Source organism: Athene cunicularia (assembly GCF_003259725.1).
Source record: "Athene cunicularia isolate RWA chromosome 11 unlocalized genomic scaffold, athCun1 chr11_part2, whole genome shotgun sequence".
Classification (NCBI taxonomy): Eukaryota; Metazoa; Chordata; class Aves; order Strigiformes; family Strigidae; genus Athene; species Athene cunicularia.
Genome location: NW_020799114.1, coordinates 1,065,438 through 1,083,487, shown reverse-complemented (window position 1 = coordinate 1,083,487; position 18,050 = coordinate 1,065,438). Strand labels below are relative to the sequence as shown.

At 42.4% G+C, this 18,050-nt stretch overlaps 1 protein-coding gene across 9 annotated transcripts in view; it reads left to right on the top strand.

Annotated features, from left to right (window-relative positions):
• NFAT5 (nuclear factor of activated T cells 5) overlaps positions 1–17,759 on the top strand; it is a 42,421-nt gene extending 24,662 nt beyond the window's left edge. For 4 of the 9 annotated variants that reach the window (XM_026857077.1, XM_026857085.1, XM_026857086.1 and 1 more), the window contains 9 exons: positions 323–495; positions 4,187–4,321; positions 4,493–4,545; positions 5,609–5,741; positions 6,288–6,368; positions 9,120–9,268; positions 9,761–12,197; positions 12,968–13,214; positions 14,118–17,759. In XM_026857077.1, coding sequence (XP_026712878.1) covers positions 323–495; positions 4,187–4,321; positions 4,493–4,545; positions 5,609–5,741; positions 6,288–6,368; positions 9,120–9,268; positions 9,761–12,197; positions 12,968–13,206 — 3,400 coding nt within the window. In that variant the 3' untranslated portion in view covers positions 13,207–13,214; positions 14,118–17,759. The remainder of the gene's footprint in view (positions 1–322; positions 496–4,186; positions 4,322–4,492; positions 4,546–5,608; positions 5,742–6,287; positions 6,369–9,119; positions 9,269–9,760; positions 12,198–12,967; positions 13,215–14,117) is intronic. The other 5 variants (XM_026857081.1, XM_026857083.1, XM_026857078.1 and 2 more) reach the window with 5 other exon arrangements.
• The last annotated feature ends 291 nt before the right edge of the window (positions 17,760–18,050 follow it).

Here is an 18,050-nt window from a genome sequence, read left to right as displayed (position 1 = left end):
CAGGAATGGAAGAACGAAGATCTGTGATTATGAATTGGATGCTTACTGGAATTTGTCACACTGCATTTTCTGTTTTATTTATACTACTTTCATATTCCTTCCTCCCATGATTCATGATGCCAATTATATAGGGATGAGTTGAAAACTGGGCTATATAATGAGAAAGGTCATATACAGATTTTTTGTAAATAAAAAAAAATACAGTAGTTCAGTAATTACTTGAAGAGTTTAAACTTTGGTGCTTGTGTAACTAGTCAAAAGATTATTAAAGAGGCTGAACTTACTACACTCTCTTAAACTCTCAACTGTTTTGTGTTGTTAGGGTTGATTGCGTGGGAATACTGAAGCTGAGAAATGCTGATGTTGAAGCTAGGATAGGGATTGCTGGTTCCAAGAAAAAAAGCACACGTGCTAGGCTGGTATTTCGTGTTAACATCACTCGTAAAGATGGTTCGACTTTGACTCTTCAGACACCCTCTTCCCCAATTTTGTGCAGTAAGTATCAAAATAAAAAGTTGGTATTAGAAGACTTTAGATTTCAGTGTGATTGCCATAAAATGCCTTGGGGAAAAGAAAAAAACAGTGTTAATCTGTGATTATTTCAGAATTGCTATGCCTGAGCTCAAGCGGATTGATTTTTATTTGGGGTGGGGTGTTAGTCAAATCGCTGACTAGTATTTAAAAGTAGTTATAACTTTTATTAAATGAATTTTTGCCTTTTAAAGGGTCAGAATTTTTGTCATGATTGCTTTGGACTTATTGTATGACTTTTGACACAGGTTTTAATCTCTTCTGTATTGTCACGTTCATGGGTCACCCCTCAGCCATAGTCAGTACACGTGGCTCTCTGCGGTTGTGGCAGTTTGTTGGGCCAGAGGCCGAGTCTGTTCTGGTTCAGTTCAAGAATGAAACTTGTTGGGGCTCTTCACTGCGATGCTCTGTGTAGCCCTGAAGTGCTGCATCAGCTGCGGAGGTTCTCCGGAACGCGGGGCAAAGGAAACCGGGGCAGGCTGCAGTACCCCAGGGGCTGCCTGTGCCCGTGGCCGCTGCCGTGACCGTTACGGGGAATTCTGCTGGTCTGTCAGAGAGAAAAGATAGAGAAATGTGTTTAATGCAGCTGTTGGTGGGTTACTGATGCTTCTTGGTGAACAAGATAGGAGCCCTTTTCCTCCACGCGTGGAGCAGAGTATGATTACGCAACTCCCGGGCGCTTGTGTTGTGCTCTTTCCATTGTATAAAAAGTTACTGGTTTTTGGTGTGGTTTTTTTTTTTTTTCTAAACACTGTCAGTACTTATTGTGTCAGGGCTCCTATTCAACTCATCAGAAACTGCAGCTTTGTTGCCAGCAAAAGAGCAGATTGGAAGAGGAGATAATTAGAAACACGTGAGCTTCCACATCCGATACCACCATGCGGTTCCAGTGCCGCAGGCAGCAGGCGATCCCCCAGAGAATCCCTTTGCGAGACGCGGGGCCAGCAGGAGCCCGCGGAACCCCGAAGGGCTGGTGACCAACGCTGTGTCACTGCTGGTGCAGGGGAGGACTCTCCTCTTCAGGCACGTTCTGTGCTTTAGGCAGTAATTGAATGCTTGGGGTGCTCTTCCAGAAGGGTCAGCTTGAGGTGCTGTCCCTTTTTTTTTGACTCCGTCTGCAACTTTTTGCTAAATCTTTCCCTTTCCAGTGTTTTTAAAACTGGTAGAGTTCTTGGATTTATGCATTTATGTTGTTGGAAAATACATAAGTACATTTTCTAGAAATACAGTTGTGTCTGTAGCTCTATTCCAGTCAGTAGTAGTATCTGATAATAAATTTCAGATTTAAGAAAAAAACATTTTCTATAAAATCTCCAAAAGCTATTTCTCTGTACATTTTGTTTGTATTGTTAACATCAGATACAATTATCTAAATCATAGCAGAAATGGGAATGGAAATCACCTGGACTTTTCGTAAACACCCAACAGTCTGAAACTTGCTGTTTGTAAGTAGAAGCTGAGAGTCTGTGATGCTTTAGAGACCAAATTTAAAATAGTCTGTTTAGCAAAAAAAGCTGGATTTGATGCACCTTCCTACTTAGCTTGTTGGTAAGGCCATTCCAGCGTGGGTTTATGAGGGTTCCTTGTAGTCTTTAGTCTCTCTTGACTGCATCCATTTATAGCCGTAGCATTAGTAGCAATGTTTTGAGATACATGCAGTGAGTAAAAAGCAGAGTGTGTGAGAAGGAGGACATGCTAAGGGACATTAGAAGAAATGGAAGAAGGAAATAGAAGTTCTGAAGTTCTAAAAAAATTACAGTAAGGAGTGAATTGGTTTAGTTTTTATTTTTAGCAAGCTGAGTTTTGGTCAGTCAATAAGAAAATCTTCCTAACTGTGTAAGTAGTTAAGAGATTGCCCAGGAATTTTATAGCATCTCCATTGCTGGAAGTCTTAAACCAAAGAAACAAAGTACTCTGGTTAGACTTGCGTCTTTGAGTAGTGATGTGGGTAAAACTGCTCATAATGCGAAGGTTGAGAGGGGGATTCTAGAGGCTTTTTCCAGGCTTGCTTTCTGGGGTTCTGTGCTTCAGCTGTCTTGACTCCCTCCGAAGTCACAGTGAGTTGTGGTAGACCTTAGCCAGCCAAACAGTGCCGGTACATGTGTGCTGGCTGAATCAGTATGGCGTGAAACTGTTGTTTATTAAGTTATTTGTTTATGTAAATCATCTCCTTGAGCACGTTACATCAGGTTTGTTTGCTGTATCTTACTGCAGATGTGTAACGTACCTTCTTACACAGCTTCCATCTTCCCTCCTCAGCGCCCGATTGTGTTGTGGTTTGTAACTGATATTTCTGTCAAACTGGCAGTAATGTTCCTGAAACCGTAGGAGAGACATGAAGTAGATGCAGTCTCTTTATTTAAGGTCTACGTTTTAAATAGGCTTTGTTAACTTGTTAGCAAACCAAAATCCCGTTACTCTTTTCAGAAGTTCATGTGCCTTGAGCATATTTAGTAGCTGTGTAATGGTTGCCTGGGAACCTGCTGCAACAGTCGTAGAAAAATCCTTTCAGAAAGGTCATTAAATAATTGGGAGTGTTACACTAGGTATGGTCCTCTATCTAGTAAGCCCGGAGTTATTAAATGCTAAAAGTGAGCCACGCAGGTGCAAAGCACAAGCTTATGCCACTAGGATTTTATGGTGAATAGAAAAGGTGGTTGAAAAACCTTTGTTAGAAACTGGAATTATTATTTTGTAACCTATTAAATGCAACAAAAATGCATTAATTTAAAATGTTTATGTTTAAATTCTTTTCTCATTTTCATTTAACACACGTGGTCTTGTTTTATGCTTTAAGAAGCACAGAAGTAGTTTGCAGCGAAGACAATTTGTAATGTTACATAACTCCTCATCTGAGTCCCTGACGGGGCGGCAGAGCTTTCCAGGGGTGTGCAGCTGTGAGCCGTGTTCTACTTGCTCGTTTATAGGATACAAATTGCTGTAATCCCCAACTACAGAGGTGTGACTCTTGCAAGGATTTGTGTTAGCTGAAGTCTGTAGGCCTAGAAAGTCATAGAATGCTAGACTGGTTGGGGTTGGAAGGGATCTTAAAGCTCATCCAGTCCCAACCCCTCACCATGGGCAGAGGCACCTTCCGCTAGCCCAGGTTGCCCAAAGCCCTGGGCTAGTTCTTGCACCAGGCAGAAAGCTATGTCACTTAAAAAAAAAGTGTAAAACCAGTGGGGAATATGGGCATTACTACTTCCTCTTGCATAGCAGAAGAAAATAAGCTTCATAAAAGGTTGATGAGCTTAAGGATAAATTTGAAGGTCTGTTTTGGGTGTATCTAAGGGCCAGTGCCTTTGTTTATCGTTCTCTGGGTCAGGGAATTAAAGAACCAAGTTTTCTTCTCTCCTGAACACTTGCTGAGTTTCAGTTCAAACACAGAAAGTTTTGTTTTGAAGTTTTAATAAATGCAGGAGAAAAGGGAAAAGATGATTAGCGGATCACTTAGCAAAGAGTGATTTTTATGAGATCATTACATTTAGTGAGGAAATAATAGAAAGTTATCTTCTGACAAGCTTTGTCATGAATGATACAGTGAAGGGAGAAGCTCAGGAATTATTTTGTGTTTTAATTTATAAATGAGTAAAAGCTTTTTGTTTTGGCTGTTGATGTTTTCTTGATTTTGAACTATGTGGTTTTTCAATTGCAGCTCAACCCGCAGGAGTTCCAGAGATCCTAAAGAAAAGTCTGCACAGTTGTTCAGTGAAGGGTGAAGAGGAAGTTTTTCTGATTGGCAAGAACTTTCTAAAGGGAACAAAAGTGATTTTTCAAGAGAATGTTTCTGGTTAGTGTGAAAGCAGTAATGGCTTGGGGTGCTGAAGAGAGCATGATGTTTGGGTTTGCATTGGCTGGTAGTTTTAGTTGTAGAGAGCAAACTGAGAAGCAGAATCAAAGCCACTAGAATAAATTGCTTTACATGGATGTGCAATAACAATGCATTTTAACTTTTATTTAGATGAGAATTCTTGGAAGGCAGAAGCTGAAATAGACATGGAATTATTTCATCAGGTACTTCTCTATTATTATTATTATTACTACTGTTACATTTTAATAAATAAAAAAGACTGGTTTTCAAAGAAAAACTGAATAAGCCTTTCCCTTTTCCTGTGCATTTCTAGAAATAATATTCCTTTTCTTTAAGTAAGTAATGAAACAGGTATAATTGCTCCATCTCTAATTGACAGCTTTGATACCGCAGTAGGAGCGTGCTGTACAGACCTGGTGAGACGCCTTTGTCCTTGCAGGCAGTGGAACTGAAGGGCCTAATACACTTTTTCCAGTAGCTTTCCTCAGGACAGTTAGATCACTACTGAGTGGAAATAGATGGTGTGTACACCAGAGGCTTCACACCTGGCTGAACTTCTGGTCCACTCTGAAATATTTTGCAAAGCATTTGTTTATTCTTTTTGACACGAGTAAGTGTCTTTATGGACTGTTGGACTGAAATCAGAGAAATTGATTCGATGTGACATCTGAGAAATGCCACCTCGCTGCCACCTCCGAAGGCAGTATCTGGATGGCACTGGTAGAAGGATTTCTCACTCCCGGGGGGATAGACAGGCAGCTGGGGGTAGCCGGCTCCCGCGGTGCTGTTCCTGTTGGTGAATGATTGCAGGCCTATTTTTTGATGTCTGCTCAGTGTTAAATCTGCTTAAGTGTAACATGAAACTGCATCTCCATCTGTTCACACGGAATACAAAGGCCTGATTCAGCAGAACGGTGACGTGGCTCAGTCCAGCAGAATCTGATGGCAAACTGATTGCAGTTCAGTAAGGCATGTTAGGCATGAGCTTGTGTTTGAAGTCCTGCACTTCATACATCTTCCCTTTCTGCTCCTTCCAGTTGAGCTGTAAGTGGCCACTGAGCATCAGAAGAGGCAGATTATTCAACTCTTCCTTCTAGCACTAGTTATCAGTTAAAGCGTAACGTGATCACGTTTCCCCCAATGCCTCTGGTTCTTACGGTGTTTTATCAGTCTCTTTCTCTGTTTTGATGGACGTCAAGACAATTAAGGTCAATAGCAACAAAGTTTCTAATGGGATGGGTTTTTTTAATTATTTTTGCACTGCAGAATCACCTTATTGTGAAGGTGCCACCATATCACGACCAGCAAATAACCTCAGCTGTTTCTGTGGGAATATACGTGGTGACCAATGCTGGAAGATCACATGATGTGCAACCATTTACGTACACTCCAGATACATGTATGTAAAATAAAAACTGGAGGAAGGAATGGGCCGTTTCACCTGCTCAGCATCTCGTTTCTGATTGTGTAGTATTTAGTCCATATAACAGAAATGTTAAGTAACGTGAATCTTTACAAACTCCTCTTGCTGGCGAGGTTTGCTCTGCTAAATAATAAACTCTAAAGGCTTGACTTTTCTCATTTATGTGGCAAGTATCTCAAATTTCAGCTGCATGGAGGCAGCTGTTCTTGTAAAGCAGCATCTATTTCTAGCAAAAGGTTCAAAGTGAAGCTGAGCAGAGAAAAAGTAGACACATTACATATAGTGCACCAAATACAATCAGAAAACAGCACCAAGCTTTATCCTGAGGAAAGTTGAAGTTTGACCATATGCTGTATTTTTGTTTGTTTATTTATCTATATTACAATACACAGTGCAAAAGTTTGTGTGGGTTTCAAAGAACCTCAATTTCTTTAAGGTATAAGTAACTGTTTTGGTTTGCTTTGGGTTTTTTGCTTGTTTGTTGTTTTAACATAAGGAAGTTCTCAATGTGTTTTGTCTCAGCAGCTGGTACTCTGAATGTTAATGTGAAGAAGGAAATCTCCAGCCCAGCCCAACATTGTTCTTTTGAAGAGGCTATAAAAGGTACTAAATTGATTCTTATCATTGTTGTTAATAATTTAACTCAAATTCCTACCCGAATTTGGAGGAATGAATCAGACGTCCTGTGAAGATAAGTCTGTGCTTATAAAATCTGGCCATATTCTTACAATGAGGTTTGTTTTTTGATTCTGAGTATTTTACTTTATAACAGTATTCCTTTTAAGTATATTTTAACTGGTATAAAACAAAATCCTTGTATAAAAAAAAAAAAAAAAAAATTTGGTTTTCATGCTTAGGCCCTGCAGTCTAATCTTCAGTTAATGCGAAGAACTAAAAAGAAAGAAGCCTAAGATTACAGTTAATACAAAGGTTTTAGAAACGGCGTGGTGTTAAGCAAAACCACATATAAAGGTAGTGGTGGGGAAGAACCAAGTGCTGAAAACCACGAACGTGCCAACGTGGTATTTTTCGGAAGCTGCCCGGTGGCTCTGTAAGACTGCTCTCAGTGGCTCCAGTTAAGAATGTTCATTCTGGCCATTTCAACTTATTCCTTTCAGTGAGGTGTTTTTTCTCCCCTGACCGTTCTGTTGTTGCGAAGTTTGTGATTTTGTTCCGAGGGACCAAGTTTTAGGTTTGCCTGGTTTTTAAGTGTGAAGTGAATTGATCCTTCCGATATTGAAATAAAGCAGAGGAAGGAAATGTTTGTTAGTTGACTGCTAAAACTATGGTAGTGCACAAAGGTTAATGGAAATTTCCATAGCCTGCTCTGGTGAAAGCAGGTTGAAAGATAAGCAAATTAACAGTGTGATCACAAGTCTGATAGGAATCCATGGCTTCAGGTTAAAATCATGAAGCCCATGTTTGAAGTTAATAGCTTGGTCTTGGCAGGGGATATATTTACGGGTTGATTTTACAACTTGTGAGGGAGGATAATACAAGATACGATGAGTTTAAACCTGCAGAGAATATTTGGGGGAGAAATATGCAAAAATATTTAGGGCAATGAAACAAGCCGGTAAAAGGACTGGTAAGACTTCTAGTAGCAAGATTAAAATGATGAGGAAGATGATAACTAATAGGGCAAGCCTGCCATCCATCTAATGTAGTGTGGAGGCTTAACCAAGGGCAGGTGCCAGCTGCTTCAGGAGAGCAGCAGCTCGTAACAACTCAGTGTGCTATTTCCATTGCTGCGTGTCCTCCGTTTCATTTATGCAATAAACCTTAACTTTCGTGTGTGGGTTTTCTGCTACCCACCTCTTTCTGACGGTTCATTCCTGTACCTCTTCTGCTCTAGGCTGATCATGAACCAGAGGTCAGACAATTTTGTTTATGTGCTTTGTCTCTGCATATGTCCTGGCCCGTCCTTCCTCACTGTTCTGAAATGACAAGGCCAGGTGGGGATCCAGGGGGTTGCTCCTTCCTTCCTGTTTCCTTTCGCTGGGAGCAAAATCCTAGAATTCCTGACTCCTTAAGTGGCATCATTTCCAGCAGCCCTGCCAGGCTAAGGGGCTGTTGCTGCCAGGGACATGCCCAGTTAGGTACTGAGCCTTGCTCTTCCTGTCACAGGCACTTTGAATCTTTGTCTCAGGTATCTGTGAATAGTCCTTAAAATAATTTTGATAACATCTGCATATGTAAAAAACCAAAACGTGGCTTCCCAGAGCCATTACAGGTTCTTAGCTGTAACATTTTAAGTGTCTGCAGATTTGACGGACTTCAACGGCAAGTTAGGTTTCGGGACAACAAAAGTGTAATTTGAAGCTGTTGTGTTAAACCCGAGGAGGATGGGGTGTCTGCACAGCCGTGTAGTTCAGGTCTTTGCCTTCTAACACTGGGGTAGTGCTGGAGCGTTGTTCTGAAGTGGTTAATGATGGTTTCAGTTTCCAGCTTTGGGAGAAAAGGGAAAGAGGGTGTGTATGCCTTGATAAGATGGTCACTATTCAGAAGTTCTAAACTAAGTGTGTTACAAAAACATGGTTAAAGACAAAACCAACTTTCTCTGCTTTTGAAGCTTCTTTTTCATTATTAATGTCAGTACATTTTTTTCATTCTCCCACCCAAATATTTCACTGTGAAGAAACATACCATCGCTAGAATACAATCTGTATACCACTGGGATTTTTTTTTTTTAGTTAAATACATTTTTTAATTGTTTCTCATGAATACAACGTGATTAAGCACACAGAAGAGGAAAGGTTCCAAACTGTGACTGTGGTATAGGACAATGCTGCCTGCTGCCTTTAAATACACTGTGTGACTAGCTGTCCTGACGCAGGCGACTTTTGGAAGAGTCTCACTCAGACTGCCTGTGCTGCCAGCAGCACTGCCCAGCACGTCAGGTCACGGGGCTTGGATTGCTGGAGCCACCCCAAACCTGAGAATTAACGAGCAGGAAGGAGTTTATTTGGCTGTGGGTACAGTGACAACTGTTGCCATACTGATGGCTGAGAATTTATTGCCAAAGACAGAAAGTAACATTCAACGTTTTTAGTTTAAGCAGTTGGTGGATAGCTGTCCTGGCCTAGAAAGATACAAAACAAGAAAAACGAAACTATGACGTTGGTGTTAGTCTTAAAAATAACCGTTAAAGGGTTCAGGTTTTCTGGGGCTATTTGAAGTATTGAGGTGCTTGCAATGGTCTCTCAGCATATCAGCATCTTAGACGAGGATGAGGGCTCTTACAGCAGGGCTGAGAAATGAAATGGGAAGCAGGCTGCCACTAGAAGCCCACTCCTTGCATGGTGAATGTTAACCTTATATTTTTCTTCCTTTTGTTTTTCTCTGTGGCTGCAGCAGTGAAGGCCACTGGTTGTAATCTGGAGAAGGTGAACATTCTTCCTAGTGCCTTGATAACTCCACTCATGCCAAGCAGTATGATTAAGAATGAAGATGTGGCTCCAATGGAAGTAAGTGCAGAAAAAAGATCTCCCCCTGTCTTCAAGGTAAGTTTGTTGTGATCTGAAGACAGTAGCTTTAATGGTCTCAGTTACATGTATCCCTCAGTCCATGTTCTAGTATGGAGAAGAGGAACACACAGGGAAAATGTCACGTCTGAGATGGGTCTGGGCAGAACACAGGATCACAGAGAGTGATTAAAATAACAGTTTCCTTTGCAAGTACCTTACCTTGTTCCTGCATTCAAACAGCTTGATTGGTTCGTGACACTGTGATGATTTCTTCTTGTCTTGTGGCACAGAACTAGTAAATTACTGTAAGAATATGATTCTAATCGCTTCCTAGCATTGCTTTCATTCAGCTGTACCTCGACTCCTTCCTTGAAGTAGCATTTTCACCATAGCCACTTGTTATGTGTGGAGAGAACTGTAGCCATCAGATCTTCCATCTGATCTTTCCTGAATGTCGTGGATTGGTGGAAACATTATAAGCATAACCTGAGAAAGCTTAAAAATTGCTTAATGTATTGCTCTTCACAGGCTTCAAATGTGGTTGGACCAACTCAACAAACATTGGAAAACAGCATGTCCGGCATATCAACTTCTGCTTCCCATTTACCTTCTGAAAATGAAAACCAGCAGCAAATACAGCCGAAGGTGTATAATCCAGAGACACTAACGACTATCCAAACGCAGGACATTTCCCAGCCTGGTAGCTTTTCATCAGTCTCTACTCCGGGTCAGCTGCAGAACAGTGATGCATTATTGCAGCAAGCTGCACAGTTCCAGTCAAGAGATTCCCAAACCAGGGAGGTCTTGCAGTCAGATGGCACAGTCGTCACTTTGTCACAATTAGCTGATGCATCACAACAGCAGCAGTCGACACTCGCAGAACCAGCACAGGCATTGCAGCAGCAGATTTCATCAAGTATTTTCTCCTCAGCGAGCGGCGTGAGTCAGTTACAGAACACTATACAGCAACTGCAAGCTGGAAATTTTCCAACAAACACTGCCACTGGCAGCAACAGAAATGTTGACTTGGTGCAACAGGTATTGGAAGCTCAACAGCAGTTGTCTTCTGTTTTATTTTCTGGTTCAGACAGCAGCGAGGATGTTCAAGATCAGCTAAATGCAGATATCTTTCAGCAAGTTAGCCAGATACAAACCAGTGTAAATCCTGGGATATTCTCCTCATCAGACACGGCTGTCCATTCCAGACCAGAGAACCTTTTGCCTGGACGAGCTGAAACTGTTCACTCCCAGCCTGAAAACGCCTTGTCCAATCAACAGCAACAGCAGCAGCAGCAGCAGCAGGCGGCGATGGAGACCTCCGCAGCGATGGTGATGGGCATCCAGCAGAACATTTGCCAGGCTGCCACGCAGATGCAGTCTGATTTGTTCTCTTCGACAACGTCGGGGAACGGAGCCCTCCAACAGTCCCCTGTTTACCAGCAGGCTTCTCACATAATGAGTGGGTTATCCACAAGCGAAGACATGCAGATGCAGTGTGAGTTATTCTCTTCATCTCCTGGTGTGTCTGGAAGTGAGACTGCTCCTCCTGCTCAGCAGCAGGTCTCCAACAACGGGCCTACTATGTTCCAGGCATCAAATTCTGCAGATGGAGAAGAGGCTTCAGGACAGAGTAAGCAGATGCAAAATACTGTATTTCAGACCATGGTCCAGATGCAGCATAGTGGAGAAGGTCAATCTCAAGTTAATCTCTTTTCATCTACTAAAACCATGATGACTGTTCAGGCAAGTGGAACTCAGCAGCAAGGAGGTGGTCTGTTCCAGCAAGGAGGAGAAATCATGTCTATTCAGTCGGGCAGCTTTATGCAGCAGTCTCCACATTCACAAGCTCAGCTTTTTCACTCTCAGAACCCTATTGGTGATACTCAGAATATATCCCAGGAAACACAAGGCTCTCTTTTTCACAGCCCAAATTCCATTGTCCACAACCAGAGCAGTACTAATTCCTCAGACCAGCTGCAGCCCCCGATGTTCCACTCGCAGAGCGCCATGGGCGTGTTGCAGAGCTCTTCGGTTCCTCAAGACCAGCAGTCTGCCAACATGTTCCTCTCCCAGAGTTCGATGAGCAACGCTGCGACCCAGGAAGAGCAGATGTCGTTCTTTACAAGCCCCAATTCCATTTCTCCTCTTCAGACAGCAACAAACACCGAGCAGCAGACTTCCTTCCAACAGCAGACGCAGATCTCTCATATCCAGAGTTCCATGCTTCCCCAAGAACAGCCCCAGACTCAGCCTGCTCAGCAGGGTTTGTTTCAGTCTCAAGTGTCGTTAGGCTCCATCCAGTCCAGTTCAATTCCCCAGAACCAGCAGGGAGCAATCTTCCAGCCGCAGCACTCGATAGTTGCTATTCAGAGCAGTCCTCCATCGCAAGAGCAGCAGCAGCAGCAACAGCAGAACATGATGTTCAGTAATCAAAATGCAATGAGTACAATGGCCTCTCAGAAGCAGAACATGATTTTCAATCCAAATCAAAACCCAGTCACCAACCAGGAGCAACAAGGCCAGTCCATTTTTCATCCACAGACTAACATGGCATCCATGAACCAGGAGCAGCAGCCCATGCAATTCCAGAGTCAGACCACAGTGTCTTCTCTTCAGAACCCGGGATCCAGCCAGGCCGAAGCGCAGCAGCCAGCCATCTTCCATAACTCACCCCAGATTCAGCTGGTCCAAGGGTCACCGAGTTCTCAGGAGCAACAGGTCACCCTCTTCATCTCCTCAGCTTCCATGTCTGCCTTGCAGAACAGTATGAGCCAGCAAGAGCTGCAGCAGTCCCCTATGTACTCTTCTCAGAACAGCATGGCAGGGATGCAAGGAACAGCTTCGCCTCCACAGCAACAGGCTGCTCTATTTCACAACACAGCAGGAGGTGCCATCAACCAGCTGCAGAATTCTCCTGCTTCATCTCAGCAGACATCAGGAATCTTCCTGTTTGGCATTCAGAACAGTAAGTGATAGATGCCCGATTCTGAGTTTACAATTTAGAAGAGCTACTCATTGGAGTCCACAAGACAATGATTGTTCAATTCTCAGATATTTAAAAGAAAAAAATAATTCTGGAATAAGCAATGTCGCATTGAGTTGAGAATATACGTACTCATTGTGTTGCTCTGAATGTTGCTGATTTTACATGAGAACTCTTAGCTTAAATACCTGTTAATCCGAAGTGTAAGGCGACCAGCATGCGACAAAACCACCTTAGGATTGTGTGTGTGTCTATACAGAAATAAGTATCTATAAAATATATCTAAACTATTATTAACAACACATGCAAATAGTATATCAAATATGTGTATGCATGTGTTTAAAAAAAAAAAAAATAAAAAAGCTTATGCCCTTTTAAGACAGCTCCACTAATGCTGACTGATGGAAGGAGCCAGTGGATACCTCGGCTGAGCTGAGAAAGACGCCTCTGTGATTAAGGCAGGCAGAGGATGAGCGTATTCCACACTTAGGTTATGTGTTTTGTTTTTCTAGCTAGGTGCTGCCCTCCGGGGTGCTGACAGTGCTGGGTCGTGGTGCAGCTCGTGGATTCCCTGGGTGCACCCATCCTGAGCTCTGCTCCTGCCTGCGGGGCAGCGAGCAGAGGTGCTGGCGCGCAGAAGCGTGTGTAACTTCCTACACGTTGTATGGCCAGTGTGGACGTATGTAAAGTGGGCTAATTCACTGCATGTGTGAATTTAAATGGTCCTTTGTTCTTCCCTTTCTGTTTGACAGACTGTGGCCAGCTGCTGACTTCTGGACCAGCTCCGCTGCCCGAGGAGCTGATGGCCATCAGTCAGCCGGGCCAGCCCCAGGGCGAAGGGCAAGCAGCGGTGCCAACGCTCCTCTCCCAGCAGATATCGGAGACTTCTCCGCTCCCTGCAGCTATGGCAGCCAATCAGAATATTGAGAAAATAGATGATTTGCTTGTGTCGTTGCAAAACCAGGGGAACAATATGGCTGGCTCCTTTTAATTAGATAAGTAAGTGATGTCTTTGGGTTTCTGGGTTTTTCCTGCATACTTTTGTTCACAAAGGCTTTACTTCAGAGTGTGTCACCACACTTTAAGAGGTCAGCTAAAATACCCGTAGTGCTGAATTAAGAACATAATACGGTGGTTAGGATGAAGAGTTATTAACAACAGAGGCCAGAATTTGTATGGAATGGTTGAGACTGGGTCTTGCTGCTCAGCTGCTGCACGTTTTGTCATCTGCTGTTGGTCTGGTACTTTATTAGGATGGGGAGTAGATCACTGTCAGCTTGGCAGATAAAAGCATTCTAAAATAAGACTGTAGTTAAAAAATATAGGCTCATTTAGTAAATAACACCCCGAGTCTGCCCTATTCTGAAGTTGCCCCTTGGGTTACAATAACCTAATGCAAAAACAAGTTTTGATAGAATATGGCGGCTATTGAGAGAGTGCCACATGCTGAGCCTTTGTTAAAAACGCGCTGACGCCATCAGCTGTTACTAGGAAACATTTGCTTTTAGAAGGTGCCTTTTTCCGAGAGGTGAAAGAGGCTTTGACTACAAATGAGGACCAAGAGCCAGGAGGACTCTGGAATCTTGTATTGTCCACAGTGTGTAACTTGGCTCTAGTTAACTGTGTTGCCGTCCTAAATCCCCCAGGAGTTTCACTTAAGTGCTACACTTCGTTTTCTAATCTAAACTGTTTTATATATGAAGTTGCAAACTTTAAAACCAAAATTAATAAAAGACAAGACAGACTGGAACAAGGTAATCGGGCTCTGTGAGTGCTGCATTCTGATACTCACAGTTTCATGCCTGCTTGTGAAGATCGCTTCAAGGTGAAGGAGCTACATAGAACTAAGAGGACGACTTTAGTTACGCCTAACTTTTTTTGCTTGCTTGTTTTTTCCTGCAGAGAATCTGTGAAGAAAAAAAGTGATGATTTCCCAGATCCTCTCAGACCTTCCGACTCTGGATTAGGCTGTGTGGAACTGATTGCTTCTGTCAAAAAGTGGCCCTCTTCTCTAAAGAGCACACACGTGGCCAATTGCAGTGTCTAGCACCTAAGGCTATGACCATAGTATTTGGGATTTGTAGTGCCAATAATGCTGAAAAGCTATGCTTTGGTTTACTAGGGCATGGAATTGTACTGTTACCAGATTCCTCCACCTCATCGACAGTGGGGTGCTCTTTGAATTTAAAGCATACCTGGTCAGTTGTTATTGTTGTTAGAAGGTAATACATGTTACCACGTTTACTTTTTCCTCCTCTTCCTCCTTCACATCCCCTCTTTTGACTAGAAAAGCTTGTGAAGCAGAAACATCAGATGTTTGTGGCATGAGCCCTGACTCATGGCTGTCAGTGAGTGAAGGGATCACGTGTTCCAGGGCTGAGAGGGAGCCAATACTGCGATTTGTTAATTGCTGTAGGTGGCAAAGAAAAATACTGATAACTGTAATAAACAAGCAGAGACTTGCGTGCTGCTGTAGATAGCCAGGGTGGGTGCTGCCCATCTGAGAATGTGATTTAACGGTTTTCCATGTCTCTTACATGTAACTGTACATAGAGCAAGGCTTTGGTGGCTCTAACGAAATGCAGAAATGAAGGGGAACTTTCAGTGAAATTTTGCTCTTAAAATCTTATCCTCTAAAATACCTTCCACTTGAAAAGCCTGGCTGGGGAAGGAACTCCTCTGTGTCTCTGACTGTATGGGTTAGGAGTCTGTAAAGCTGCATTAGCCATTCTCAGACCAGCCTTCTCCCTTCCGTTCTTTTCATGGTTTTCCTTCTCTCTTCCCTCAGTTTCATATTCCGGTTTTAAAAAAGACAAAAATATCCTACTGGCTTTAAAGATCAGAAGCAGCTTTTAGGAATCCGTGGCATTAAATTGCTTAGTCAGTAGAAGCTTTGACAAATAATCAAGGATTAAGGAGAGAGAAAGCAATTTCTCCACCACCCTCTAAATGCAGGAATCCCCTTAACCAGTGATTTCCCAGCTGTTACTGATGTAAATCTTCAGCTTGACTTTACTCCAAGTAGGGGGCAAATGACATCATTTTTAAGCATTCTTGGAAATTTCACTTCATCCTGAGCTGTTGCATCTTTGTAGCATATTGAGCTCATCGCAGTTTCGAAGTGATCTTTTTTTTTTGTTTGTTTTCTACCAACAGTCCCCCAAGTCTAAGTTCTAGAGTTTAAAAAAAAAAAAAAAAAAATAAAAAAAAATTGACTGATGTTACAGAATGTAAAAACAACCCACTCCAGACCATGCAGTTGTATCGTGAGGCGTGTGAATTTTTTGGGTGCTCCAACTCTCCGGACAGTTTTGTGATATCTCACTACAGCCTCATTCAGATATTTGTTTCTTCTCCTTCTGCCCGTAGAAAGCTGTTGCTGCAGTTAGAGCCAAACAGCTGTCCCGTATGGCTATTCTGCCTTGGTAGAGCGTAGTCGGTATCATGTCATTTTTCATTTTTGTTATTTTAAATAACAAAGAATAGTCTGTAAATGGTTTTTAAGTTACTCTAGTCTGTTTACTGTGTGTTTTCCCCTTAACGTGTGTGCTTAGTTGAGCCGTGTAGAGTTTTTGTTTGTTTTAATGGATTTTCCTGTTTGTCAGTCTGTCCTAACGTTCACTTTCTCTTTCTGTCTCTCTCTTTCTCTCTCTCATTGAGAGGCATTGAATTACGTTTTCAGTAGTAAGGCTTCTTGCCGATATGAAGGGAACTTTTCAGAAAGAGACCTGCTCTGGGTCATTTAATTTTGAATACAGTTTTCAATCGTTCAAGTTTTGGATGGTTTATATCTAATGTGTGTTTCATTTTTTTGGAAAGCTATATTTTGTATTTAGGAAATGGTATACTATTTTGCTATTTGTACTGAGTGAGTACATTGGCATAAATATAAAAATTTATATATATACATATATATAAAATATTCTTTTTGCCACACATTTTTGTGGTAAATTTGTGAGTTTGTCTGATGTTCTACCACAACGTGGCGTCTGATAACAGTGGGGTGGGGTGGGGTTTGTTATGTCTTTATTGAGTATTTAAGTACTTTTTGCAACATAAATAACTTGTTCATCTCTCGCCATTCCATCAGGCAATTTATTGTTCCAGCTGGCTATGAGAAGCTTCACTGTGTGTTTTGATGTGTCTGTCACTCAGCAATACGATCTAGTGAAGGAAACCCGTAGGCATTTAGGCATATATAAAATAATGGGGTTTCATTCAGAATGAGCCATTCAGCTTTTATCCACTATCACTGTCTATTTAATATTTTATTACTAGCGCCTCTGTGTTTTAACTCTTAATTTATGATTATGCTAAAATGTTTAAAATTTTAATCATGATAAAAAGAATTCCCTGCTTCATAATGTCCAGAGCTGCTTTAACCCTGAACCATACTTTTTCTTTCTGTGATTTTTAATTATTTTTTTTTTTCCTGCTAAGACAAAATATTAACAAAAACTTGTTATGGTTCATGACATGAGAACAGCAATCTCGCAGCATTGACTAAATGCTATATGAGGCTCTGTAGAAGACTGAGAATTGTGGACCGAAACACCTTCCATGTGGCTGTGGAAGCTGACAGCCAGTTTCTCGGAAGTGAACTGCCGGCCTCTGCAGGATGGCAGTCCCAGAACAAGCTGTTGGGTGTCATCTGGGGCCTTCATACACAGAAGAAGTTACAGGAATGATAAATTCGCTCGTGTGCTGCTTCCGTTCGTCCCGTTGTTCCAAAGGGGTGTATCCTCACCCTGAGGTGCTGTTGGTCAGTGCCAAGTCACCAGGGACCAATCCTCCATTTAACCAGACGGGTGTCCAAAAAGAGAACTTCATACCAAGACTGCTACAGCTCCAGGGGAAGGGTATGTTTGAATTGTGTGTGTATTTTAGGTCGCTTATGAAGAGAAGAGAAAAAAAATATGTAAAAACAAAAAATATTAAAAAAAGAAAAAAAGGGCTGTGCTATCACATTTTTCACTTCGGGATAACACCTTTCTTTTCTTGTATTGAATTTATCTTGTTCATTTTAGGTCAATGTTTAAATGTACGACACTTTGAACATGTGATTTGGTTACAAAAAGTATTTGTCGTATGAATGAAGAGATTGCTCAGCGGTTGATTAGTGCCTGAGCTGCTGCCTGCAGACAGCTGTGACCGGGGCTAGAGAGAGGTTGGATAAACCAGGAAGGATCTTAAAGACAGGCCGCAGGAATTCATGGCAGAAAGACCCAAGAACAGTGTGAGCCACATCTGTATTTTATCAGAGTCCTGAACATTTACTCTTGTGATTTAAGCAGTTGATGATTGGAGCTTACTCTATTTTTTTTTTCTTTTTTTAATCCCTGTGTTTGCTCCTCTGCCTGCACACGCTGTAAGCTGCGAGCAGGTGGAGTGTTTGCCCGCAGAGGTGAGGCGGTGGCAGCGCGTCTAGTCCGTTTTGGGTGAGAAAAGATACTGAGACATTAGTCTCTATAAAAGTTCCTGATGTTACTATAAAGGGGAGGTTACTATCATATCCCCAAAGCAGCAATTAAGTGTAGAAGGTGACGATGAAGTGTAGAGCTGCGTTGCTGGGATGGGTTTTCTGTATCTTGGGTGTTTTGTGGTCTGTGGTTTTTTTTTCCCTGCTGCTTGAGCTGGCTGTTAGGTGTAACCCCCGCGTGCAGCCTGGGCTGTGCTCCCCGCGGGGACGTGGTGCCCGGTGGCTCGCAGGGCAGCGCCTCCGGGGGCACAGCGAGCCCGCCGTGGCTGCTCGTGCACTCCGTGTGTGTGTGAAAATCATCGGAATAACCCGTCATACACAGTTGTTAGCTGAACGTCTCCTCTGGCAGGAAGCTG